Genomic DNA, 24785 nt, shown 5'->3' with positions numbered 1-24785 from the left:
CTCTGTCCAATGTGCACTGGGAGGGGGGAGTGTGTGTGTGTGTGGGTGTGTGGGTGTGAGTGCCTCTTGTCTCTCGGGCTCTCAGACCCGTCACAGACGTGTGGGGCTGGTATCATGGGTAGAAAATGCCGGGAGAGAGGAGACCAGTGGGTATGCAACCCGGCTCCTCCACTGCTCCCTCCGCGGCCCCGGTCCTGACCACCCCTGCTCCCTGCTGCTCCCTGCACACCCCCCGCTGCCATTCTGGTGCATTCCGCTTCCCCCCTTAGCTCTGCTGCCCCATCTCCTTTTTTTTGTTTATTTCCCATCCTCTGAAACCATCCTCCCTCCCTTGACGTGTGTGGCAGACGCATCTACTTTCCTGCATTTAACTGTCACACGCAGCTGTGTAACATGCCTTGGTAGGAACCAGTCACAGTTTTGCTTGCAAACAATGCTGCCGTGAGCATAGTGGGCACTGGGCTACCTGTCCCTCCGGTGCGCACCTAAGGGCCTCTAGCTCAGTGGTTCTCACCCGGGGCCGTGCGGCCCCGCTGGGAACACTGGGTGGTGTCTGGGGACGTCTGTGGTTGTCACGACTGGGAAGCTGCTCCTGGCATCGAGTGGATGGGGCCAGGGAGGCTGCTCCACACCCCACGGTGCACAGGACAGCCCCGCACAGAGAATGACTGGCCCCGAATGTCCGCAGTGCTGAGGGGTGTCTCCCTAGCTGTGGAGGCACTGGGCACCGGGTGCCTGCATCCTGTCATCGTTTTTAATGACGTTTGGCTTACTCTCTGCTGGTTTCCTTATGATAGTGGTGCTGGAGACACTTGTCTTTCTCCATCTATTTTTATTTTTTCCATCTACTTTTTTTTTTTTTTTTTTTAGAAATTAACAAACTTTATATTTTTAGAGCAGTTTTAGGTTCACAGCAGAATTAAGAGGAAGGTAGAGATTGCCCATATACCCCCTGCCCTGCCCCCCACCACCACTGTGCACAGCTGTCTCCCACCAGATGGTGCAGTTGGTACAACTGATAAACCTATGTTGACGTCTTAACATCACCCAGAGTCCATAGATTACTTTTGGGTTCATTCTTGGCGTTGTACACTCTATGGGTTTGGACAAACGTGTAATGATGTGTATCCACCGTTATGGTGTCATACAGAATAGTGTCACTGCCCTGAAAAGCCTCTGTGTTCCGCCTGTTCGTCCCTCCCTCCCTCCCTCCCTCCCTTTACCTCCTGGCCGCCACTGATCCTTTTAATGTCTCCATAGTCGTGCCTTTTCCAGAACGTTTTATCGTTGGCATCATACAGTCTGTAGCCTTTTCAGATTCTTCTTTAAAAAAAAAAAAAATTTTCAGTGGGGTATAATTTGCATACCATACAATGTACCCATTTAAAGGGTGCGATTCATTGGTTTTCAGTGTATTCACAGGGACTTGAACCATCACCACTGTCGATTTGGGGACATCTTCATCACCTCCAAGGGAAGCCCTGCGCCGTTTCTTGATCACTCCCTTACCCCCCTCCCCAGCCCGTGGCCACCGTGAATCCAGTTTCTGTTTGATTCCTCTAGGGACGTCCTATCCGTGGATTCTGGCAGTATGTGTCCTGTGTCTGGCTTCTGTCACTGAGCCTCGTGTTCTCAGGGTCCATCCACAGTGTAGCAAGTGTCAGTGCTTCACCCCTTTTTAGGGGGGATGGCCACCCTGTGTTGATCCATTCACCCATCAGTGGACCCTGGGTTGCTCCACCCTTGGGCTTCTGTGCGTCATGCTGCTGTGACCACACGTGTCATCTCTCCCCGCTGTCACGGCTGTCCTGGGTCGGCCCCGTGTGGGAGGGCTGGCGCTCTCTCACTCCCTGGCCCCCTCTGCCATCTGGGCCGTGGTGGGCACATTGGAGGCTCTTGCTGGGCTCCGGGTGAACAGGTAGCGTGGGCCCGGATGTCCAGGGTGGGCTTTGGAGGGACCCTGGTGGCCCCTGCAGCTGCAGGCGAGTGTTGGTGTGTTCAGATGTGCCTTTCTCCGGAAGCGGGGTCAATCAGCCATCTGATTCTCAGGTTTGCAATGAATAAGATGAATAAGGATTAACAACTACTGCAGCGAGTGCCCTGGAACTTGTCTTCCCTGTGACCCCAGGTGCTGTTTGCATATCAATGGCCATCAGCCCTTTGAACCACCAGCTTTGGGTTGAAAAGTGGGAAGGAGGGAAAGCCGATCTTTTGTGTGTTCTTCCTTCCTTTAGGGCACCGCTTCTGAACCAGGTTGTTCTGCCTGGGGGCACTGGGTGATGTCTGAGGCCATCAGTTGGTTGTCACGACCGGGGTGGGGGGTGCTCCCAGCATCCAGGGGGTGCTGCTCAACCTTCACCCCCTGCGGTGTCCATTTTTTCCCCCCCCAACAGAGTGATCGCCGGAGGTCAGCAGAGCCTGCCTTAGGGTCTTCTGGAGGCTGAGGGTCACCGTTGGGTGTTGGCGGAGTGCCCTGGGGCAGCTTCTAATAAAAGCCCCAGTGCAAAGCCTTTTGTGCCCTAGGGCTGCCCTAGAGATGCAGTTCAGAAGACAAACTCCTTCACACACCTGATGAGTCACGCCTGGTGCAGGTTGTAGAGCCCCGCCGGCTCCCAGGCTCCCCATCAGCCAGTGACTAGTGTGGGTGGAATTCATTAGCACAAAGGAGTTAATAGAGAGGCGGCCTGAGTGGATGAGGTTTGAACTAGAGCCTTATAAGGCACCTGATGGATGTCACGGGGCACCCACCCTTTGGTTCATGCAGGCCAGCTTCCCCCCCTCGCCCTCCCCGGCACTGTGGACATCAGGGCAGGTCATTCTCTGTGGGGGCCGTCCTGGGGATCCTTAGCGCGCCCAAACCTATCATGACAACCAAAAATGTCCCTAAGGCATCGCCCAGCGTCCCCTGGGGGCAGGATCACCCTCGATTGAGAGCCAGGGGTACAGGTGATGTGTGTTTACTGTAACAGAAGTTCCAAAGCACATAAAGTATTAACACCTCCCCTGATACCCGATGCGTAGCCACGGCACAGCGGGGTTAGGCTGTGTGCTCCCGGGGAACGTTCCCCGAGTGGCAGCAGCCGTCCTCACTTGAGAGGGCCTGGGGACCCTGAGGAAGTGGTCACTGGGCACCCCGGGGCCTGAGCAGGTTTCACTTGCCGTTGGTCTGTTCCAGGGCGGGGCCACCGCGAGGGCTGGTGCGGTCCTTCGCCCGTGGTGAGCTCTCTGTGTCTGCTGACCTAGTCCCGTGTCCCTGCAGATGGAGGACGGCCACACGCTGTTTGACTATGACGTCCGCCTGAACGATACCATCCAGCTGCTGGTCCGGCAGAGCCTCGTGCTGCCTGCCCCCAGCGGTGGTGGCACCGGCGGTGGCAGCAAGGAGAAGGACTCTGAGCTCTCCGACACGGACTCTGGCTGCTGCCTGGCCCAGAGCGAGTCTGACAAGTCCTCCAACAGCGGCGAGGCCGCGGCCGAGCCGGAAGGGAAGGCCGACGAGGATGAGTGGGATGAGACGGAGCTGGGCCTCTACAAGGTGGGGCTCCCGCGGAGGCCGGGGTCGGTGTGCTCCGCCCGGTTGGCGCCTGTACCCCTGGAGCGCCCCCCAGCCCTCCATCCCCGAGGCTGGGCACCCCCGTCCTGTCGGGACCATCTCCCCAGGGTTCCTTGGCGTAAACATAGGTACTCAGGGATTCCTTCCTAACCCCTAAAGTAGAATCCCGTGTCCGGGCCTGTGGGTGTCTTCCCCGTGGTCCTCGCAGGGGCCGTCAAAGTCCTGATCTGCTGCCATCCGCCCCCTAAGATCATGACATTTCACGGAAGGATCTGGATTCCCAGCTTCTACGGAAAAATGGGCAGTTCTGGCCTCCCTGGGCCACGCGGCAGGGGTGTTCTGACCCCAGGGACACTGGGCGGTGCCTGGGGACATCTGTGCTTGTCATGACCGGGGGTCACCTGGCATCGAGTGGGTGGGGCCGGGGATGCTGCTCCGACCCCCCAGGGCCCGGGACCGCCTCCCTCTGGAGAACGACCCAGGCCCCGTGTCCTCAGTGCCACAGTAGAAGCATCCGGGCCCAGGAACCAAAGCAGGCTCGTGGCGGTTTTGCTCGTAAGGCATCCCTTCCCTGGGCCGAGTGAGAGCTCTCTGCCCCCGCAGGCTGGCGAGTACGTGGACGCGAGGGACACGAACATGGGCGCGTGGTTTGAGGCCAAGGTCATCAGGGTGACGAGGAAGGTGCCGGCCCAGGACGAGCCCTGCAGCTCCACCTCCAGCCCAAAGCTGGAAGACGACATCGTCTATCATGTGAAATATGACGAGTGAGTATCCGTGAGGTGGGCGGGCCTGGGGCGGCGGCTCCATGGATGTGGGACCTGGAGTTTGGAACTGCCTTGGGGGTGATGGTCGGGATTTGAGATCCCACCCTCGTGCTCCCAAATCACACAGAGGCCCCCCCCACCCTGAGGACCAGCGTCGTGGGGACCTCGTCAGAGAACCCTGTCCAGTCGTCCCCTCAGGGTGGCAGTCTCCCTGTTTCCTGTGCCATCTTCTTCATACCACATAGCACTGTGTGAAACCATCTTAGGTGTCCTCTCTCTCCCTCGCCGGAATACACAGTACTTATGGAGCACTCACTGTGTGCCAGGCCCTGCGATAGGCATGGGGGATTCCTGTCTGTGAACACAGAGTGTGTCTGAGTGGGCTCTGGCGGCTGTAACAACATACCATACCACAGGCTGAGCGGCTTCAACCTTAGCCGTTTATTTTATTTTATTTTATTTTTTCATTTTTTGCGGTACGCGGGCCTCTCACTGTTGTGGCCTCTCCCGTTGCGGAGCACAGGCTCCGGACGCACAGGCCCAGCCGCTCCGCGGCATGTGGGATCTTCCCGGACCGGGGCATGAACCCGTGTCCCCTGCATCGGCAGGCGGACTCTCAACCACTGCGCCACCAGGGAAGCCCAGACGTTTATTTTCTCACGGTTCTGGAGGCTGAGAGTCCCAAGATCAGTGTGCAGTCAGGGTTAGTTTCCAGTGAGGGCTCTCTTCCTGGCTTGTAGACGGCTGTCTTCTCACTGCATCCTCACATGGCCTTTGTGTGCATGGAGAGAGAGAGAGAGCAAGCGAGTGAGCGAGCGAGCTCTGGTGTCTTTTCCTCCTCTGATAAGGACACCAATCCCCTTAGATTAGGGCCCTGCCTTTTTGACCTCATTTAACTTTGATGACACCCCCTAAAGGCCCTGTCTCCAAATACAGTCACATTGAGTGTTAGGGCTTCAGTGTATGGATTTGGGGGATACAGTTCAGTACCTAACAGAGGGCAAGCGTGCCTGCCTACAGGGAGCTCACATTCTGTGGTTCTCTGCTGGGTCCCTACTGTCTACATCGGTTTCTGGCACATCCTAAGCTTAGCTCTAAGAATTACGGGAGTAATTGGATGAGTGAATCGCAGTTTTTGCAACATTCCCATCCTCTTGGTCAGGGGTTGCAAACTCGTTCTCAGACCAGATCTGGCCCACAGCCTGTTTTTGTAAATAAAGCTTTATCGAAATACCCATTCGTTTACACCTTGTCTGTGACTGCTCTCGTGGTAATAGCAGCCAAGTTGAATGTTCACAACAGACGCCTTCTGATGACAAAGCCGAAAATATTGACTATCTGGTCCTTCACAGGAAAAACTGGGCAGCCCTTGTACTTGGTGGTTTGTTAGGAAAAATAATGAGTACCAGGCTATAGAGCTAGTCTCAATAGATTTGGGGTTGTCCCCCTCACAGCTGAGGCTTAACTTTGTTGCTAATAGAATATGCTACTTTTAGCTCAATTATTTTATGCCTTTTTTGAGGCGGCTGGAATATTCCTGCATATCCAGAATAATGACTTCCTATCATTTTCTAATCTCTAGTATGTTGCATTTACATAAACGAAATAATGTATATCCCTTTACAAAAATCACTTTCAACACATGTATGTGGAAGAAGCTAAGTTCTTCCCTCCTCGCATTTCCTGCTGTCTTAGTTTCCTATGGCTGCTGTAACAAAGTACCACTAGCATTGCTCCGACAGTTTATTCTCTCACAGTCCTGGAGGCCAGAAGTCCAAAACTAAGGTGGCGACAGGGCTGTGAATCTTCTGGAACCTGAAGGGGAGAATCCTTGCTGCCTCTTCCAGCTTCTGGTGGGACCAGCAGTCCTTGGCTTGTGGCCACATCCCACCAGCCTCCGCCTCCTCTTCCTGTGTCGTTCTCCTCTGTCTGCGTCTCATCCTCTCTTCTTGTAAGGACATCAGTCACTAGGTTTAGGGCCACTCTATTATGACATCATCTGAACTCATATCTGCAACGACCCTATTTCCAAATTAGGTCCCACTCCAAGGTGCCAGGGGTTGGAATCACAATATAGGTTTTTAGAGGATGTAGTTCAACCCACAGCACCTTCTGTAATTGGAACGTGTCACTATAGCTATGTGTTTTTGTTTCTTTTGTTTGTTTGTTTGTTTGCAGTACGCGGGCCTCTCACTGTTGTGGCCTCTCCCGTTGCGGAGCACAGGCTCCGGACGCGCAGGCTCAGCGGCCATAGCTCACGGGCCCAGCCGCTCCGTGGCATGTGGGATCTTCCCGGACCGGGGCATGAACCCGCGTCCCCTGCATCAGTAGGCGGACTCTCAACCACTGCGCCACCAGGGAAGCCCTAGCTGTGTGTTTTTGACACCAGCAAATGAGATCATGGGGAGGGGGCTTTCCAGGCTGCTGTGATGAGCACAACCCAAACCCGTACAGCAGGCGGCCCTCTCCGCCTGGCTTCTCTCTCTCGTCAAGGGAGTGAGGTCCCCTGGCACCTGGGGTCTGAGCGTGGGGCTTTCCCCCCCTCCCCCAGCTACCCGGAGAACGGAGTGGTGCAGATGAACTCACGGAACGTCCGGGCTCGCGCCCGACACATCATCAAATGGCAGGACCTGGAGGTGGGCCAGATGGTCATGGTCAACTACAACCCTGACAACCCCAAGGATCGTGGCTTCTGGTACGATGCGGAGATCCTGCGGAAACGTGAGACCCGGACGGTGCGGGAGCTGCACGCCAACGTCAGGATCGGGTGAGTCAGTGCCTGCCGGCCTCTGCCTGGCCTCTGCCTGGTCTCTGCCTGGTCTCTGCCTCCTCTCTGGGTCTCCATGCCCCACCTGCTCACCCCAACCTAGGGAACTGTCTCTGGGCCCCAGGCAGAGATTTCAAGCTTCCTTGTTCTCTTTTGTTTGTCGTTTTGAATTTGGCAAACAGGTGAAAAGTCTAAAAGGGGCAAAATCCAGAAAGTACCGAAGGCCACACAGTTAAATATTCTCCCTTCTCTTCTGTCCCCTGGTCACCTGGTTCTCCTCTTTCTGGAGACATGATGGTTCCCGGCGTCTTCCAGGGCTACTCTGTGCACAAACAGGCCTGAACGTACACCGAACTACACACACCCACATGGAGGTGCCCTTCACATCAGGGATCAGCAGGCTGCTGGCCACAGGCCAGGGCCGGCCCCGCCCCTGATGGGCAAATAAAGTTTTATTGGCACCAGGCCACGCCCATCTGTTCACTGAATCACTGTGGCTGCTCAGTGTTAGGAGGACACCAAGAGGACAGCTGGGTAACTGTGAAACAAACCGTGTGGCCCACAGAGCCGAAAATATTTACCATCTGGCCCTTTGCAGAAAATGTTTGCCGAGCCCTGTTCTTCCTTGCCTCTGTGTGTGTAGAAAACTTACCATCTTACCCATTTTTAAGTGCACAGCTTGGTGGCATTAAGTACATATGTACTGCTGGACAACCATCCCCACCATCCATCTCCAGAACTTTCTCATCTTCCCAAACTGAAACTCTGTCCCCAGGAAACACTGACTCCCCAGCCCCTCCCCCAGCCCCTGGCCCCCACCATCTACTTCCCGTCTCTATGGATGTGATGACTCTAGGCACCTCCTATGAGTGGGACCACACAGGATTTGTCCTTTTGTGTCTGGCTTTTTTCACCGAGTATAATGTTCTCAAGGTTCGTCCATGTTTCATGATGAACGTCTTTTTTGGTGGCTGAGTAATACTCCATTGTATGTATTGTATATAGACATGATTATCGGGGCAACAGTGTCCTGAGCATAGGCACAGCAAGTGCAAAGGCCCTGGGGCAGGACCATTCCTGGTGCATTTGTGGCCTTGCGAGGAGGCCAGTGGGCTGGAGTGGAGGGAGAGAGGGAGGAAGGAAGCATTCAGGGTATGGCCGGGAGTGGTGCAGAACTGGTGTGTATTCTCTGTTGCTGGCAGCCATCAGAGCTGAAAGCACTGGAGCCACAGGCTTCGACCTATGATTAGGAATCATCACTCGGGCAGCCGAGCCGGGGATGGACTGTAGGGGGCAGCATAGCCGCAGGGAGACCAGGGAGGAGACCGATGGGGGCGTTGAGGGGCAAGGGCCCAGGGCTCGGCCGTGGTACGGTGATGTGATTGTTAAAAATAACCTGCTTTTTGTTAGGTTTCTTTCTTATGTTTTCTTGTTTTCCATTTCTTTGATTTCTGCTCTCTTTTTTTAAAAAATATTTTTATTTATGTAGTTAGTTAGTTAGTTATGGCTGCAGCATGTGGGATCTTAGCTTCCCGACCAGGGATCGAACCCATGCCCCCTGCAGTGCAAGTCGGAGTCCTAACCACTGGACTGGAATTCCCTGGTCTCATCTTTGTAATTTTTTTTTTTTTTTTTTTTGAGGTAGCAACTTAGATTATTGTAGGTCTGTTATAAGCATTTATTTATTTATTTTTAAACATTTATTTATTTATTTTGGCTGCGCTGGGTCTTAGTTGTGGCATGCGGGATCGTTCAGTTGTGGCGTGCGGACTTCTTAGTTGCGGCGTGTGGACTCTTAGTTGTGGCGTGCATGCGGGATCTAGTTCCCTGACCAGGGATCGAACCTGTGTCCCCTGCAGTGGAAGCCAGAGTCTTAACTACTGGACCAGTAGGGAAGTCCCACTTGGCATACATTGTTGACCCTTGAACAACTCGGGGGTTACAGATGCTGACCCCTGTGCAGTTAATAAGAATCTGAGCATTAACTTACAGTCTGCCTTCCATCTCTGCGGTTCCATCGTATCCGTGGTTCCGTATCTGAGGATTCAACCGACTGGGGATTGTGTGGTACTGCCGTATTTACTATTGAAAAAAATCCGCCTATAACTGGATTCGTGCAGTTTCAATTCATGTTGGTCAAGGGTCAGTTGTATTTAGACCATTTACATTTAAGGTAATTATTAGTATGTTAGGGCTTGAGCCTGCCATTTTGTTATTTGTTTTCTATTTGTTTTCTCTGTTTCTTTTTCCTGTTGCTCTTTTTCTGTCCTTCCTGTGGGTTATGTAAGCATTTTTTAGGATTCTATCTTGATTTATTGATGGCCTTTTGGAGTGTATTGATTTATACGGTTTTCTCAGTGGTTTCTCTGGATTTTATCATATAAACGTGTGACATACTGGTATCTCTTTTCCCACTGTGAGGGAAGTGTGGAAATCTTCCTTCCATTCACATTCCTTTATAGTCACTGTCTTGAGCATCAGATGGTGTTATGGTTTTTATTTCAATCATCATATATGATTTAGAAAACCCGTAAGGAGCATAATTTATTTATTTTTATTTTTTTGTTTTTTTGTTTTTCTTTTTGCGGTACGCGGGCCTCTCACTGTTGCGGCCTCTCACTGTTGCGGCCTCTCCCGTTGCGGAGCACAGGCTCCGGACGCACAGGCTCAGCGGCCATGGCTCACAGGCCCAGCTGCTCCGCGGCATGTGGGATCCTCCTGGACCGGGGCACGAACCCGTGTCCCCTGCATCAGCAGGCGGACTCCCAGCCACTGCGCCACCAGGGAAGCCCCGCATAATTTATTGTATGGACCCATATTTCTGCTCTTTCTATTCTTTCTTCCTTCTTTTTCCTCCAAGATGCTTTCCTTTTTAATTTCCTATCTATTTGAAGAACTTCCTTCGTTATTCTATAAAGGTGTGTTGGCTAGCAATGAATTCTTTTAATTTTCCTTCATCTGAGATTATGACCACCACCATTACATTGAAGTAACTCCCAAGCATCGACTCATTGTATCTGTTAATATTTTCAAGTATATTTCTTCAAAATGACTCTTTTAAAGGGACATAAAAAAAAGGGACATAGTTTTAATGCTATTATTACAACATAAAAATTAATTTCTTAACATATAGCCAGTCATTGTTCAGTCTTCCAATCAGCTCACTCTTTTTAAATTATTTGTTTAAGACCTAAGTAATGTCCACAGATTTCAGTTAGGTTGGCAGATCTCTCTCTCTTTTTTAAAGAAAAATTTATTTATTTTATTTTGGCTGCGTTGGGTCTTCACTGCTGCGTGCGGGCTTTTCTCTGGTCGCGGCGAGCACGGGCTTCTCACCGTGGTAGCCTCTCTTGTTGCAGAGCACGGGCTCTAGGCACGCGGGCCTCAGTAGTTGTGGCTCGTGGGCTCTAGAGTGCAAGCTCAATAGTTGTGGCACACGGGCTTAGTTGCTCTGCGGCATGTGGGATCCTCCAGGACCAGGACTCAAACCCGTGTCCCCTGCATTGGCACGCAGACTAATTTATTTGTTGGGGAAGCCTGGTTGTTTGTCCCACAGAATCTGCACAGTCTGGATTTCCCACTGGCTTTCCTCTGTTACTCTGTCCCTTTGTTTCCTGTGAACTGGTGGGTAGATCTGGACCTTCCCATCTAGCTTCACAGCCACGAGCCACACGTGCTGCCTAGCCCTTGAAATGTGGCCAGGACACATTAAGATGCGTCGTGAGTGTAAAATGCACAATGGATTTCAAAGATTTAGCGCTGAAAAAGAATGCAAACTAGCTTGTTAATAATTCCTTAATGTTCATTACATGTTGAAATGATATTTTGTATACATTGGGTTACATAAAACATCCTCAAATTGATTCCATCTGCTTTTACTTTTTGAATGTGGTTCTCAGACAGTGTGAAATTGTACACCTGACTTGCATTTGCTTTCCCTAGATGGTTGCCGATGATGTAGGTGGTGGGATGATCTGATGGAGGTGGTGAGATGATCCCTGGGGTCGTTTTAACTTAGAGGAGTTTTTGTATTTTGATCAGACCTTACTTTATTGCTTTTGCCTGTTGGGCCTTGTTAAATGGGCCTTGTCTACCCGCAAGTTAGAAATGCTTCTCTCAAATGCATCGCGTGATGAAACTCTGGTTTGTCTGTTGTTTTCACCTTGTTCCTGATTTGGTAGGACTTGAATTTGCAAGGGGAGTAGCTAATCGAGTTCACAGTGCCCTGCAAAAGCCTCTTCTCTGATGCAATTAGAGACGGAGCTGTTCACAGGCTCTGAGAACTGTGTTGACGTGGCGAAGTCTTCTCGGGCGCTTGGGCAGGGCTGGCCCCGTGGGATGTCCTAACGGCCCGTCTCTTGCAGGGACGATTCTCTCAACGACTGTCGGATCATCTTTGTGGACGAGGTTTTCAAGATTGAGCGCCCTGGCGAGGGGAACCCCATGGTGGAAAACCCGACAAGAAGTGAGTTCCGATCCCGCCCCTCTGCGGTGGGCGGGCAGGGCGCCTGGTGTGGTGGGGTCCTGCCCGAGCTGACCCCATCCTCCCGTGTCCAGGGAAGAGCGGGCCCTCCTGCAAGCACTGCAAGGACGACGAGCGGAAGCCGTGCCGCATGTGCGCCTGCCACCTGTGCGGGGGCAAGCAGGACCCCGACAAGCAGCTACTGTGCGACGAGTGCGACATGGCCTTCCACACGTACTGCCTGTGCCCGCCGCTCAGCAGCATACCCACCGAGGAGGAGTGGTTAGTGCCCGGAGGCTGCCGGTGACCCTGCGATGACAGTGGGGGCGGGTGCGAGGCCTGGGCCCTGGCTCCCTGCAGGGAGGAGGCAAGGCGGGCAGGAACGCAGCGGGTGTCCCCGGCGCTGGAGGGGACGGTTGTGACGCTGGGCTGTGGTCTGAGGACCCCGACCTGCTAATGGCGGTGGCTGTTGTTTGCACCGTCCCCTCCCTCGGGGAAACCGAGTCCACGGCAGGGAGCAGGTGCCATCGAGCTGCCCTGTGAGTTTGCCACGTGCCGGCTGGACTTGGCCTCGCTGTGGGAGGCACTGCCATTACCAGTGGGAGGGGGTCAGGGTCCGCCGTCCACCACGGGCGCCACTCGCCACACGTGGCTACTTCAGATGTGGCCCATGCGACCGAGGAACTCGCTTTCTTATGTCATGCTCGTGGATTCAAGTTCAGCCCCCTGCCGCCGCCCTGGTCTTGGATGCACAGGACGGCAGGGGGCTGGAAGGAGGTGGCCGTGCAGCCACGGGCAGAGGGTGATGTCCCTGTGGTCTCAGGTACTGCCCCGAGTGCCGGATCGACTCCAGCGAGGTGGTGCAGGCAGGCGAGAAGCTGAAGGAGAGTAAGAAGAAGGCGAAGATGGCGTCGGCCACGTCGTCCTCGCAGCGGGACTGGGGCAAGGTGAGGGGCCCCTGCGCCCCGTGCGCCCCTGCCGCCCCCCACGCCCCTGCAGCCGTTCACGCTGCTCTCCCCTCTGTTTTGGAATGGACAGGGCATGGCGTGCGTGGGCCGCACCAAGGAGTGCACCATTGTGCCGTCCAACCACTTTGGCCCCATCCCGGGCATCCCCGTGGGCACCATGTGGAGGTTCAGAGTCCAGGTACCTGCAGACGTCGGGCCCCGGCCTTCCAGGAGCCCCTCCACTGGGGAGGGCTATCCCAAGGGCAGGAGGCTGGGGATTCACGCCAGGTCCTTCCCTGGTGTGGCCAGGACTCGATCTCTCGGGGGCAGAGGTTCTCATAACAGGAGTGATGCTTTCAGTGGAAGAGTCAGGCGCTGGCTCCAAAGGCGGGAGTGAAGAGGGCCGTCGAGCAGCGGCTGGTCCAGGAGGTGCCACTTATTTCTCGGTGGTGTTCACAGGTCAGCGAGTCTGGGGTCCATCGACCTCATGTGGCAGGCATCCACGGCCGGAGCAACGATGGGGCGTACTCCCTGGTCCTGGCTGGAGGGTATGAGGATGACGTGGTGAGTGTGGGAAGCTGGTTTTGTTTTTGTATAATTGTGGCAAATACTCAGTGTAAAACTTAACCAGCTTAATCATTTTTAAGAGCACGCTCGGTGGCGTTAAGCACACTCACACTGTCGTGCAGCCGTCCCCACCATCATCTCCAGAACTTTCTCGTCTTCCCTAACTGAGACTCTGTCCCCAGGAAACGCTGACTCTCCATCCCCTCCCCCAGCCCCTGTCCTTACCATCTACCTCCTGTCTCTGTGGACCTGATTCTCTAGGGACCTCCTGTGAGTGGAATCACAGCATTCATCCTTTCGTGTCTGGATTCTCTCACTGAGCATCATGTCCTCAAGGTCCATCCACGCTGTAGCATGTGTCAGAATCTCCTTCCTTTTTTTTTTTTTTTGCGGTACACGGGCCTCTCTCTGTTGTGGCCTCTCCCGTTGCGGAGCACGGGCTCCGGACGCGCAGGCTCAGCGGCCATGGCTCACGGGCCCAGCTGCTCCGCGGCATTTGGGATCTTCCCAGACCGGGGCACGAACCCGCGTCCCCTGCATCGGCAGGCGGACTCTCAACCACTGCGCCACCAGGGAAGCCCAGAGTCTCCTTCCTTTTTAAGGCTTAACAAGATTCCAGTGTGTGGATGGACCACATTTTTGTTTATCCAGTCATGCATCAGTGGATGCCTGGGTTGTTTCCACATTTTAGCTACTGTGAGTAATGCTATGAACCTGGATCCGCAAAAATCTCTTCAACTCCCTGTTTTCAGTTCTTCTGGGTATAAAGAAGTGCGATTGCCGGATCATATGGTGATTGTTTTTAGTTTGTTGAGGAACCTCCATACTGTTTTCCACAGCAGCTGCACCATTTTCCATCCCTACCAGCTGTGCACAGGGTTCCAGTTTCTCCACATTGTCACCGACACTTGTTATTATCTGTTTCTTTGGTAGTTGATCCTGACATCCTGATTCTTTGTTGACATCCTGATGGGTGTGTGTGGGTTTGTTTTGAGTGGGTCTCTCCTCTCCTCTGCGCGGAGGGTTCAGCCTGCCCTCCATGTCTGTTTCAGGACCACGGGAACTCGTTCACGTACACAGGTAGCGGTGGACGAGACCTCTCCGGTAACAAGCGGACTGCAGAGCAGTCTTGTGATCAGAAACTCACCAACACCAACAGGTTTGCAGAATCGAGTGTTCCTGTTTCTTCACCAACACGTGTCTGTCTGCCTTGTCCTCTGGTGGCTTCACAGGGGAGGGGATGGGTCCCGTTTGGGGCTTTCATGTGCAGGAAGTTAGATACCCATTAAGAGTGTGATGGAACGTAGGGACCACGAATGTCCATCTCTTCCCTACTCTGTCCACCTGTGAGTCAGTCAGATGCACTGAAGCAAACTTTTCCCCCGAAAGGCCAGATAATAAACGTATGTGGCTTTGTGGGCCGCGCGGCCTCTGTGGCAACCACTGAACTCTGCCGTCATAGCACGTGAGCAGCCACAGAGCACATGTAAAAGAGTGTGGACAGCTCTGTTGCAGTAGAACTTTATCTGCAACACCACAAGGTGGGCAGGAGTTTGCTGAGCCTCGATTACAGGATGGGATACAGCATCACAGAGCCCAAAGGAAAAGACAGAGATTGGATGACCTAAGTATTATAAATTACACCAATAAAACCCATAAGTACAATGAAAAGGCAGGTGACTCTTGGGGGAAAAGTCTGCCACAAACATGATACCTGGTGATGGTTATGTCCTTATATGTAAAGAGCTGTGTTGCAAATCAATAAGAAAAACTAACAGAAAAAAGCAAAGGACATGCAAATCATTCTGCCAAGTAACACAGATCTACGGTGGCCATGAAAATTTGTTCACCTTTAGTGATCAAAGAAATAACATATTGAAGTAATGATGAGATACTGTTTATTTACCCTGTAAAGTTGGCCCCAAATTCTCCAGTGTTGAGAAATGCCAAGGCATAGACTAGCATTCCACTGTTGGTAGAAATACAAATTGGTATTTCTTTCCAGAAAGCTCTTTGCCTAAATATCTTTCTTTAAAAAAGAGGGAAGGGTTCATTTTCGTGCATGTATTAGTCTAGTAGAATATTTAAATTTCACTAGCCATTTAAAAAATCTCATTTTGGGGACTTCTCTGGGGGTCCAGCGGTTAAGACTCCATGCTTCCACTGCAGGGGACGCGGGTTCGATCCCTGGTTGGGGAACTAAGATCCCGCATGCCACATGGTGCAGCCAAGAAAAAAAAAAATCTCATTTTCGGAGGAGATTTGACAGTGTGAGGAACTGGTCGTGAGCAGTGATAAAAGTCTGGACTTAAAACTCTAAGAAATCCGTTCTTTACCAACTGCCATCTGCACGGGAGAACAGCTGTGCGGTGGCAGTTCTCTTTCTTGCTCACCTGAGGAAGGTGGCGGCGTTGCATCAGATGCTGAGCTGACCTCCGGTCCACCGACCCCAGGCCGCTGTGCCCCTTGTCGGGACAGGCCTGCCGGCCCAGGCCGCGTTTGTGTGCCACCTGCTTTCTCCTGGGTGACGTCTTCCCCCACATCGTGTTAGTGTCCTGTGGCTCTGGTACCAAAACACCGCACACTGGGTGGTTTAGAACAACAGGAATTTATTCTTGCCTAATTCTGGAGGCCCAGAGTCCAAAGTCAAGGTGTCTCGGGGCCGTCCTCCATCTGGAACCTCCAGGGGAGTGTCCTTCCTTGGTGTCCCTTGGCTGGTAGATGTGACACTCCAACCCCTGCCTCAGTCTTCATGGGGCCCTGTCCCCTAGTGTGTCTGTTTTCTTTAGTTTTAATTTTTATTTATTATTTTTTAAAAAAATTGTTTATTTATTTTTGGCTGTGTTGGGTCTTCGTTGCTGCGCGCGGGCTTTCTCTAGTTGCGGCGAGCGGGGGCTGCTCTTCGTTGTGGTGTGAGGGCTTCTCATTGCGGTGGCTTCCCTTGTTGCGGAGCACGGGCTCTAGGTGCGCGGGCTTCAGTAGTTGTGGTACACAGGCTTCAGTAGTTGTGGCTTGCAGGCTCTAGAGCGCAGGCTCAGTAGTTGTGGCACACGGGCTTAGTCACTCTGCAGCACGTGGGATCTTCCCAGACCAGGGCTCGAACCCGTGTTCCCTGAATTGTCAGGCAGATCCTTAACCACTGCGCCACCAGGGAAGTCCTAATTTTTAATTATTTATTTAAAAAATTTTTCTTCTTTTTTTTGGGGCCATGTCTCAGTGTGGCTTGTGGGATGTGGGATCTTAGTTCCCCGACGTGGAATTGAACCCCGGCCCTTGACAGTGAGAGTGCTGAGTTCCCACCGGGGAACTCCCTCAGTTTCCCTTTCCTTATAAGGACACCGGTCACTGGGTTTAGGGCCCACCCTAATCCATTCTGACCGCCTCCGAACTTGACTTCATCTGCAAGCACTGACTTTCCAAAGGTCACATGTTCACGGGGCCGGGGGCTTGGGACGCCGCGACCCCCTCTCTCCGGGGGATGCAGTCCAGCGTGTGGGCCCGGCTCTCCCCGCAGGGCGCTGGCTCTGAACTGCTTTGCCCCCATCAACGACCTCAAAGGAGCCGAGGCCAAGGACTGGCGGTCGGGGAAGCCGGTCCGGGTGGTGCGGAACGTCAAGGGCCGCAAGCACAGCAAGTACGCCCCCATCGAGGGCAACCGGTATGACGGCATCTACAAGGTGAGTGGGGGCCCCTGTGCCTGCCCCCCGCCCCTGGCCCCCAGGTCACTGACCCCGCGCTTCTTCCCACAGGTCGTGAGGTACTGGCCCGAGAAGGGCAAGTCCGGCTTCCTGGTGTGGCGCTTCCTCCTGCGCAGGGATGACGTCGAGCCGGGGCCCTGGACCAAGGAGGGGAAGGACCGGATCAAGAAGCTGGGGCTGACCATGCAGGTGCGTCCAGGCCTGTGCTCACAGCTGGAGCTCGTGCCCGGGGCCTGGGCCGGGAGCGTCTGAGCGGGGAGCCATGCTCTCTGGGGTTTTTCTCATCCCAGACGATTTCCAGGCTGTGAGCTGGTGACTGTACCATCCCTGTCCTTCAGCCAGTGGATATAGGGGAGGGGTGGCTCAGGCAGGTTTGCGTCTTTGCTTTGTGATGTTAGAGCTGAGAGCTGGCCTTCCTTATCTGAGCTGTGTTTGAAGAGCTTATCTGAAATCAATCTGGAGTCCTGTCTCCTCTCTCTTGGCCAGTCCCCTCCCGTCCCCTCTTCTCCTCCCCCTCTTCCCTGTCTCCTTGATTTTTTGTTTCTTTTTGACCGCACCTTGCAGCATGCAGGATCTCTCTGACCAGGGATTGAACCTGTGCCCCCTTCATTGAAAGGCGAGTCTTAACCACTGGACCTCCAGGGAAGTCCCCCATCTCTCTTTCTCCTGTCTGTCCATCACCTCTCCCTACCCCCAAAGCAGACAAACCAATAAAATTGGTCTAAATATAGAATAGAGCAAGGTCTAAATGTAAAGATAGGGTGGACTGATTCCCTGGAGCAATCACTCACCTCTTTATAGCAGCAGAATCCTCCATCTTCAAGAGTTCACCCAGTGCGTGCAGAGTACGGCTTTTTTGCACTATAATTATGGTGTTTTCTGTTCCTCCTGGTGATCCGATTTCCAGCTGATAAGTCGTGGTGGACTATTTAAGGAATCTTAATTGCTGTTGAGAGTCTGATAGCACCTACCCCGCCCCGCCCCCTGCCCCCCACCGGGAGGCCACAAAGAGTTGCCTTTTAACATCTTTATTGGAGTATAACTGCTTTACAATGGTGTGTTAGTTTCTGCCTTATAACAAAGTGAATCAGCTATACATACACATATGTCCCCATATCTCCTCCCTCTTGCGTCTCCCTCCCACCCTCCCTGCCCCACCCCTCTAGGTGGTCACAAACACAGGGACTTTTAGAGGCGGAGGAACTGGGGAGAGACAGCCATGGGTCAGGCACGTCACTGTTTGGTGAGAGGAGGATGTTTTATTTAGAACTTAGGCCTTCGTTGCAAGTTTGTGTTGCTAGAAAAGCTTGAGGGTTTCTTGATGAAACACTGGAGAATCGGATGTGGTTGTAGGTGCCTTAGAACCCCATTTCTAATTAGATAATGCCTGATGGGGCTCAGAGGAGTCCAAGACCCATCAGAATCGGGTTGTGGAGCTAAGGCCCTGGGCCAGTGGTGAGTAAACGAAGTCTTCCTGGGACCCAGCCATGCCCATTCAATCCCACAGGGGCTGGGCCGGCTTTTGTCCCCACAGAGCCCGAAACTTTTACTGCCTGGCCCCTGGCTGGAAAAGTTTGCCTACTTCTCATCGAAATGGAAAGATACCAAGACTGTCTTGGGAGTTCCCTGGCCGTCCAGTGGTTAGGACTCGACGCTTTCACTGCTGAGGCCGAGGGTTCAATCCCTGGTCAGGGAACCAAGATCCTATCCTACAAGCCGCGGGGCACGGCCAAAAAAACCCAAAAAATAAAACAAAAGGAAAAAGACTGTCTTCTTTGCTTGATCTGGTGGTGGGCCTCTACCGTGCGTTATCTCGCTCATTGCTGCTGTGCCATTAACGTTTGTTCCTGTGAGTTTCTGTGCTTAGTTACTGCTCCAGAGTTAAGTTGGTGCAGGCCTCTGAGCTGAGGCCAAGGGAGCACAGAGTCCGTCTCTGGGGCCCGGCTGGGGACCGGGTAGGGGTGACCGTCCTGTCTTCTCCTCCTCGCAGTACCCGGAAGGCTACCTGGAGGCCCTGGCCAGGAGGGAGAAGGAGAAGGAAAACAGCAAGAGGGAAGCCCTGGAGAAGGAGGACGACGGGGAGGAGGACTTCGCATCCCCCAGGAAGGGCAAGCGGAAAAGCAAGTCGGCTGGTGGGTGTCTCAGCGGCCGTCCTCATACTCGGGACCCCATCCTCGTGCTCGGGGGGCGGGGTGGGGGGGCCTCCACCCTCACCCGCCCTGCTCTGTCCCAGGAGGCGATGGGTCCTCGCGAGGGACACCCAAGAAGACCAAGGTGGAGCCCTACAGCCTCACCACCCAGCAGAGCAGCCTCATCAAGGAGGACAAGAGCAACACAAAGCTGTGGACGGAGATCCTGAAGTCACTCAAGGATGGGCCGGTGCGTCCCCCTACCCTCGCCCAGGCCTGGCGGGGGCCTCTTTCTTTCCATTGTGATGAAATAGAGAAAACATGAAACTGACCATCTGAACCATTTAAAGTGCACAGCTCAGTGGCATTAAGCCTGTCGTGCAACCATCCCCACCATTGTCTCCAGAACTTTCTCATCTTCCCAAACTGAAACTCTGTCCCCATGAAATGCTGACTCCCCAGCCCCTCCCCCAGCCCCTGGCCCCCACCATCTACTTTCTGTCTCAGTGGATCCGACTCCTCTAGCGACCTCACATGGGTGGAATCAGACAGTGTGTGTCCTTCTGTGTCTGGTTTCTCTCACTGAGCATCCTGTCCTCAGGGTCCATCCGTGTTGTGGCAGGTGTCAGACTCCTTCCTTTTTAAGGCTGCGTAATTTTCCACTGTACGGATGGAATTTGTATATCCACCATCTCTCAGTGGACACTTGGGTTACTTCCAGCTTTTGGCTACTGTGAACAGCGCTGCTGTGAACACAGGTGCGCAAGTCTCTGCGGCCCTGTCTTCAATTCTCTGGGGCATAAACGCAAAAGTGGGATTGCCGGATCGTAAAGTCATTCTGTGTTCAAATTTCTGAGGAACCGCCAAACCGGCACTATCTTTGTTTTGATCCTCCTGCCTTAGTGGGGTGAGTGACATTGATGGGTCACTGGAAGTGAGTGGCTCAGCGTCCTCTGGCTGCCCCTGCCTGGTGGGGATTGGCTCTCCATGGCTCACGGTCAGGGTCCAACCCAGCTCCTCTGAGCCCTGGGCGAGCGGCCCGTTAATGCTAATGTCCTCTCCTTCTGGACTCTTCCTCCTGGTCATGCCATTGCACGGCCTCTGCCCTCGTGGGTTTCTCTTTGGGGAAGTACCCTCCACCCCAACCCTCCCGGCTCAGTCTCCCTCCGGCATGAAATCACTGTGGCTGCCCTAACAAGTGAGCCTTTAGGGGTAAAATCCAAGTGTAGGCAGGGCTGGTCCTTCCGGAGGCTCCAGGGGAGCATCGGTTCCCGCCTTTTCCAGCTTCTGGAGGCACCTCATCCCTGGCTCGCGGCCCCGTCCTCTATCCTCTTATCTCTATCGTATCCAGCAGTGCAGCATCTCCCGTCTCTCTCTGCCTCTGACCCTCCCGCCTCCCTCTTATAAGGACCCTGTGATGACGTTGGGCTCCCCGGGGAATCCAGGGTCATCCCTGTCTCAAGGGCCTTAACCTCACCTGCGAAGTCCCCTCTGCCCCATGAGGTGACACGTCCACAGGTCCCGGGATTCAAACGTGGACATCTTAGGAGGCTGTGATTCAGCCGCCCCACGTCCTTCGGGTCTCTCTGCTGACAGGTCACCTTCTCCACAGGGGGACTCTGACCGCCCTCCTTCTGGGGCTCCCTGCTGTCCTTTCCCCAGCACTGCTGTGACCTTTCTGTCTTTCACCTGCTTAATCTCTGGTCTTCCCCGCTGGGCCCCAGGCTCCAAGAAGGCAGGCGTTTCTCGGTCTCATCCGCTGCTGGAGCCCGGGGTCTGAGCAGTGGGCGGCAGGCAGGCGGTGCTGTGTGTCTCAGGGCTGGGCTCTGTGCCGAGAGAAGTGCTGATGGAGTGCGGTCTTGATCTCCAGCCTGCGTGTGCCCCGGTGCCAGAGGATGAGGATGCGGGCCGGGGCGAGGGCTAAGCAGGGAGTCTGGGGACCCGTTGTGCTCGTTCACTCTGGGGAACTGAGCCTTTGCCGGGCTCATGCACCCTCTCCTCTGCTTCCAGAAATTCCTGAGCAAAGTGGAGGAGGCGTTCCAGTGTATTTGTTGCCAGGAGTTGGTGTACCGCCCGATCACGACTGTGTGCCAGCACACCGTGTGCAAGGTGAGTGGGCACTGAGGGCCCTGGACGGGAGGTCCTGGAGGTGTGATCGGACCCACGCTGCCAACCTGGGCTTGCCGGTTTTGCTTCTGCACCTCCCGCCCCCGGCCCTTCGAGGGGATTGAGGGTCTCTTTTCCAGGTGACCTGGGTTACAGTAGCACCCCAGCCTTAATCACAGGCACCCATCACTCGCTCCCTGCTCCCCACCCTCCTGGTGCCCCGGAATCCAATGCAAACTCCTCGCCCAGCCAATGCCCACCCTGCCATCGTCCCGAACCTCCAGCCACACTGGCCCTCTGCTGTGCCTTCAACAGGTCGGCGCCTCCTTTCCTTAGGGGCCACGCATTGGTCCTCTCCAGCCTCTTAGATGCCTGGAGGTCCAGTGTGGGAGAGGTTGGGCTATTGTCCTGGCCTGGGATCTGGTCATACTAAATGACTAAGTGGGCTGGGCTGGAGATGCATGCGGCGCTTATCCCCTAGAGGAGCAGGGAGGAAGGCTTCCTGGAGGAGGTGGCATTAACCTGCCACCTGAGGCGGTCCTTGGGGTAGCATCCCAGGTAGGCAGAGTGACCTGTGCAGAAGCTTAGACCCACAGGCATGTTGGAGTAGCCAGGGCCTCTTGGGGACTAGGGCAGGGGAGGGGGGCCGGGTGGCAGGGCTGGAGGGTTCCGGCCAGTGGTCAGTCTTAGGAGGGAAACAATACCCGATCTGATGCTTTTGAAAGAAGAGATTGGGAGGGGCTGAGATTGGGCCAGACCAGGGTCTCTCCCCAAGCAGTGCTGATGTTTGGGGCCGGATCGTTCTCTGTCGTGGGGTGAACGACACCAGAGTGAACACACCATGGGGTGTCCTGGGTGCTGGGGGGCTGAGCAGCATCTGAGGCCCCACCCACTCGGTCCCAGGGGTCCCCCAACTTGGGAAGCGCTGGTCTGCGTGTATGGTGTCTTTGCAGTGCCTTCTGGCCAGAGTCGGTCAGTAGGAACTCATGGGCAGTGTAGGCATGTAATTTAGAAGGGACTGTCCCTGCCTCCCGGTCACCCTGGGTCTCTAAGCTGCTCTCTCGCCTCGGGGCCGTCTTGGTCCAGGGCATCGGGCCACTTATCAGACCAGGGGATGGACTCTGAGAACATGGACACTTGGGCAGCAGTCGTGCCATGTGGCCTGACCGAGGCCCTTCAGCTGTGTGGCCAGGAGAGATGCCCCTGGGTGTCTGAGGCCGTGTGGAGCCCAAGGGGGCTCAGAGTCTTGGCAGGGCGGGGTGAGAACACATCGTCGGGGTCGGCAGTGTGGCTTTGACCCCCGGCTTTGCCCTTTCTGGCCGTGTGACCTTGGAAAGCCTGTAACCGTGCTGAGCCCCTTTGCCCCGTGGAAAGGGGCATCGCAGCACCCTTCTGGCTTTGAGGTGTACCCGGCCAGCGCGCAGTTGGACACTGAGACGCGGGGCGCGTGCGAGGTCAGGCCGAGCGGCTCAGGGAGTCACCACACCTGCGGCCGCTGTGCCGCCAGTGTGAAGGAGGTGGCCCTGGTGAGTGCATGTCTGTCCTGGGCATCCTCACGACTGTCGTTCGTCTCCAGTGAGCTCAGCGTCTGGGGGGCTGTGGGGAAATGGCTTTGACCCTCCCCCCTGATGTCCCAGCATTTGATTTTGTTTTTACTCTATTAAAATATTTTTACTGTGGTAATATACAGATAACACAACCTTCACCGTTTTAACTATTTTTTAGGTGCACAGTTCAGTGGCACTAAGTACATTCACATTGTTGTGCAACCGTCCCCTCCGTCATCTCCAGAACTTTCTCATCCTTCCAAACTGAAACTCTGTCCCCGTGAAACACTGACTCCCCAGCCCCTCCCGCAGCCCCCGGCCCCCACCATCTACTTCCTGTCTCTGTGGATCTCACTCTCTAGGGACCTCGCATGAGTGGAATCAGTGTCTGTCCTTCTGTGTCTGGCTTCTCTCACTGAGCATCGTGTTCAGCCTCATCCACGTTGTCACGTGTGTCAGAACCTCTTTCCTTTTGAAGGCTGAGTCACATGGCAGCGCGTGGATGGACCACATTGTGTTTAGCCATCATCCGTGGACGGACTCTTGGTGTTTCCACCTTTTGGCCATTGTGAATCGTGCAGCGATCCAGAACCTGATTTTGAACCCAAGTCTTAGTGTGTTGAGCACTACCTCTTGTGCCTGGGATTAGGCTATAGACCTTATATTGGACAAGAACACAGGAGTTTATTTTTTTTGTCTTCGTTGTATTTTTTTGGCTGTGCTGGGTCTTCATTGCTGTGCTTGCACTTCCTCTAGCTGCGGCGAGCGGGGGCTACTCTTTGTTGCGGTGCACAGGCTTCTCATTGCGGTGGCTTCTTTTGTTTCAGAGCACGGGCTCTAGGAGGGCGGGCTCAGTAGTTGTGGCACACGGGCTTCAGTAGTTGTGGCCCGTGGGCTCCATAGTTGTGGCACGCGGGCTCTAGAGCACAGGCTCAGTAGTTGTGGCGCACTGGCTTAGTTGCTCCGCGGCATGTGGGATCTTCCCGGACCAGGACTCGAACCCGTGTCCCCTGCATCGACAGGTGGATTTTTAACCACTGGACCACCAGGGAAGTCCAGGACTTTTTAAAAATAGGGATCAAAAGCGGCCGTCTGCGTCCAGCGGTAGCGTGACGTGGCAGCAGCAGGTTTTCACCAGCTTGGTGTTGCCCCTCACCCAGCTGCCTGGCGCCATCCTTCAGGTGTGTGTGCCTGTGCAGGTGCCCGCCCCCCATGGCGTCTTCGGCCTGTTGCTCCGACGGGGAGGTAGGGCCTGTCAGCCTCACAGCTCGGGCTCCACCTGGCTCTTCCCCTGGCGTCGCTGGGTTGACAAGTGGGTTCAAACCCAGAAGTCTGGCTCAGCATCCAGACCCCCTCCTTCCTCCCTCTTCTCCCATCTTCTCACCGACACATGTTCCTTGAGCATCTGCTCTGGGTTGGGTCCTGTGCTTGGTGCCGGGAGATTCAGGGAGACACAGCCCCCATCCTGGGGAGTGTCTGGTGTGTTACACGCCAGCAGGTTAGTCGACAAGATGATTCCAGAAGGCCGAAGGTGCTGTTTTGAAAGCAGACAGGGTGAGGTGAGGCGGGGATGTTCCAGGGGCTTCGAGGAGGGGTCCTCTGAGGAGGGGACTTGGGCCGAGGCACGGTGACAAGAGAGCCAGGGCATGGACCTGTCAGGTGGTGTGACCTGCAGGTACACGGGCCTGGTGGCCGGGATGACCTTGGAGTCTTTTTTTTTTTTTGCCACACCGCTCGGCTTGTGGGATCTTAGTTCCCTGACCAAGGATTGAACCCGCTCCCATAGCAGTGAAAGTGCGGAGTCCTAACCACTGGACCGCCAGGGAATTCCCGACCTTGGAGTCTTTGAGCCTGGGGCAGCCGGGCTGGTGATGGGCAGCCAGCAGTGGCAAGTGAGACTGAGGGTCAGGAGGGGCCTCTGGGCTGCCGACACCGCCCCGGGGGGACAGTGGGTGGCCAGGAGCACCTCTCACCACCCGCTCTCCCGCAGGATTGCCTGGACAGGTCCTTCCGGGCCCAGGTGTTCAGCTGCCCGGCCTGCCGCTATGACCTGGGCCGGAGCTACACCATGCACGTGAACCAGCCACTGCAGGCCGTCCTCAACCAGCTCTTCCCTGGCTACGGGAGCGGACGGTGATCCTCAAGCACTTCTCGCCGTGTGTTTTTTTTAAAAAAAACGTTATCGGGGGGTCTGTGGCCCCCATTTTGTTTTTAGTGAGCTTAACTTAAACATGTAGTTTTTCCT

General features: G+C 54.6%; 1 protein-coding gene across 5 annotated transcripts in view; it reads left to right on the top strand.

Moving 5' to 3' along the window:
- The window catches only part of UHRF1 (ubiquitin like with PHD and ring finger domains 1), a 31128-nt gene extending 6349 nt beyond the window's left edge, over nucleotides 1–24779 (top strand). For all 5 annotated transcript variants that reach the window (XM_024745681.1, XM_024745682.1, XM_024745685.1 and 2 more), the window contains 15 exons: nucleotides 3260–3535; nucleotides 4157–4317; nucleotides 6869–7084; nucleotides 11449–11549; nucleotides 11642–11828; nucleotides 12370–12493; nucleotides 12585–12692; nucleotides 12953–13057; nucleotides 14113–14219; nucleotides 16575–16737; nucleotides 16810–16947; nucleotides 18749–18890; nucleotides 18992–19137; nucleotides 20898–20996; nucleotides 24531–24779. In XM_024745681.1, the coding sequence (XP_024601449.1) occupies nucleotides 3260–3535; nucleotides 4157–4317; nucleotides 6869–7084; nucleotides 11449–11549; nucleotides 11642–11828; nucleotides 12370–12493; nucleotides 12585–12692; nucleotides 12953–13057; nucleotides 14113–14219; nucleotides 16575–16737; nucleotides 16810–16947; nucleotides 18749–18890; nucleotides 18992–19137; nucleotides 20898–20996; nucleotides 24531–24677 (2220 nt within the window). In that variant the 3' untranslated portion in view covers nucleotides 24678–24779. The remainder of the gene's footprint in view (nucleotides 1–3259; nucleotides 3536–4156; nucleotides 4318–6868; nucleotides 7085–11448; nucleotides 11550–11641; nucleotides 11829–12369; nucleotides 12494–12584; nucleotides 12693–12952; nucleotides 13058–14112; nucleotides 14220–16574; nucleotides 16738–16809; nucleotides 16948–18748; nucleotides 18891–18991; nucleotides 19138–20897; nucleotides 20997–24530) is intronic.
- Nucleotides 24780–24785: the final 6 nt, after the last annotated feature.

This window comes from Neophocaena asiaeorientalis, unplaced genomic scaffold (genome assembly GCF_003031525.2).
Source record: "Neophocaena asiaeorientalis asiaeorientalis breed wild unplaced genomic scaffold, Neophocaena_asiaeorientalis_V1.1 scaffold357, whole genome shotgun sequence".
NCBI lineage: Eukaryota > Metazoa > Chordata > Mammalia > Artiodactyla > Phocoenidae > Neophocaena > Neophocaena asiaeorientalis.
This window is presented reverse-complemented; position numbering and strand designations above follow the sequence as displayed.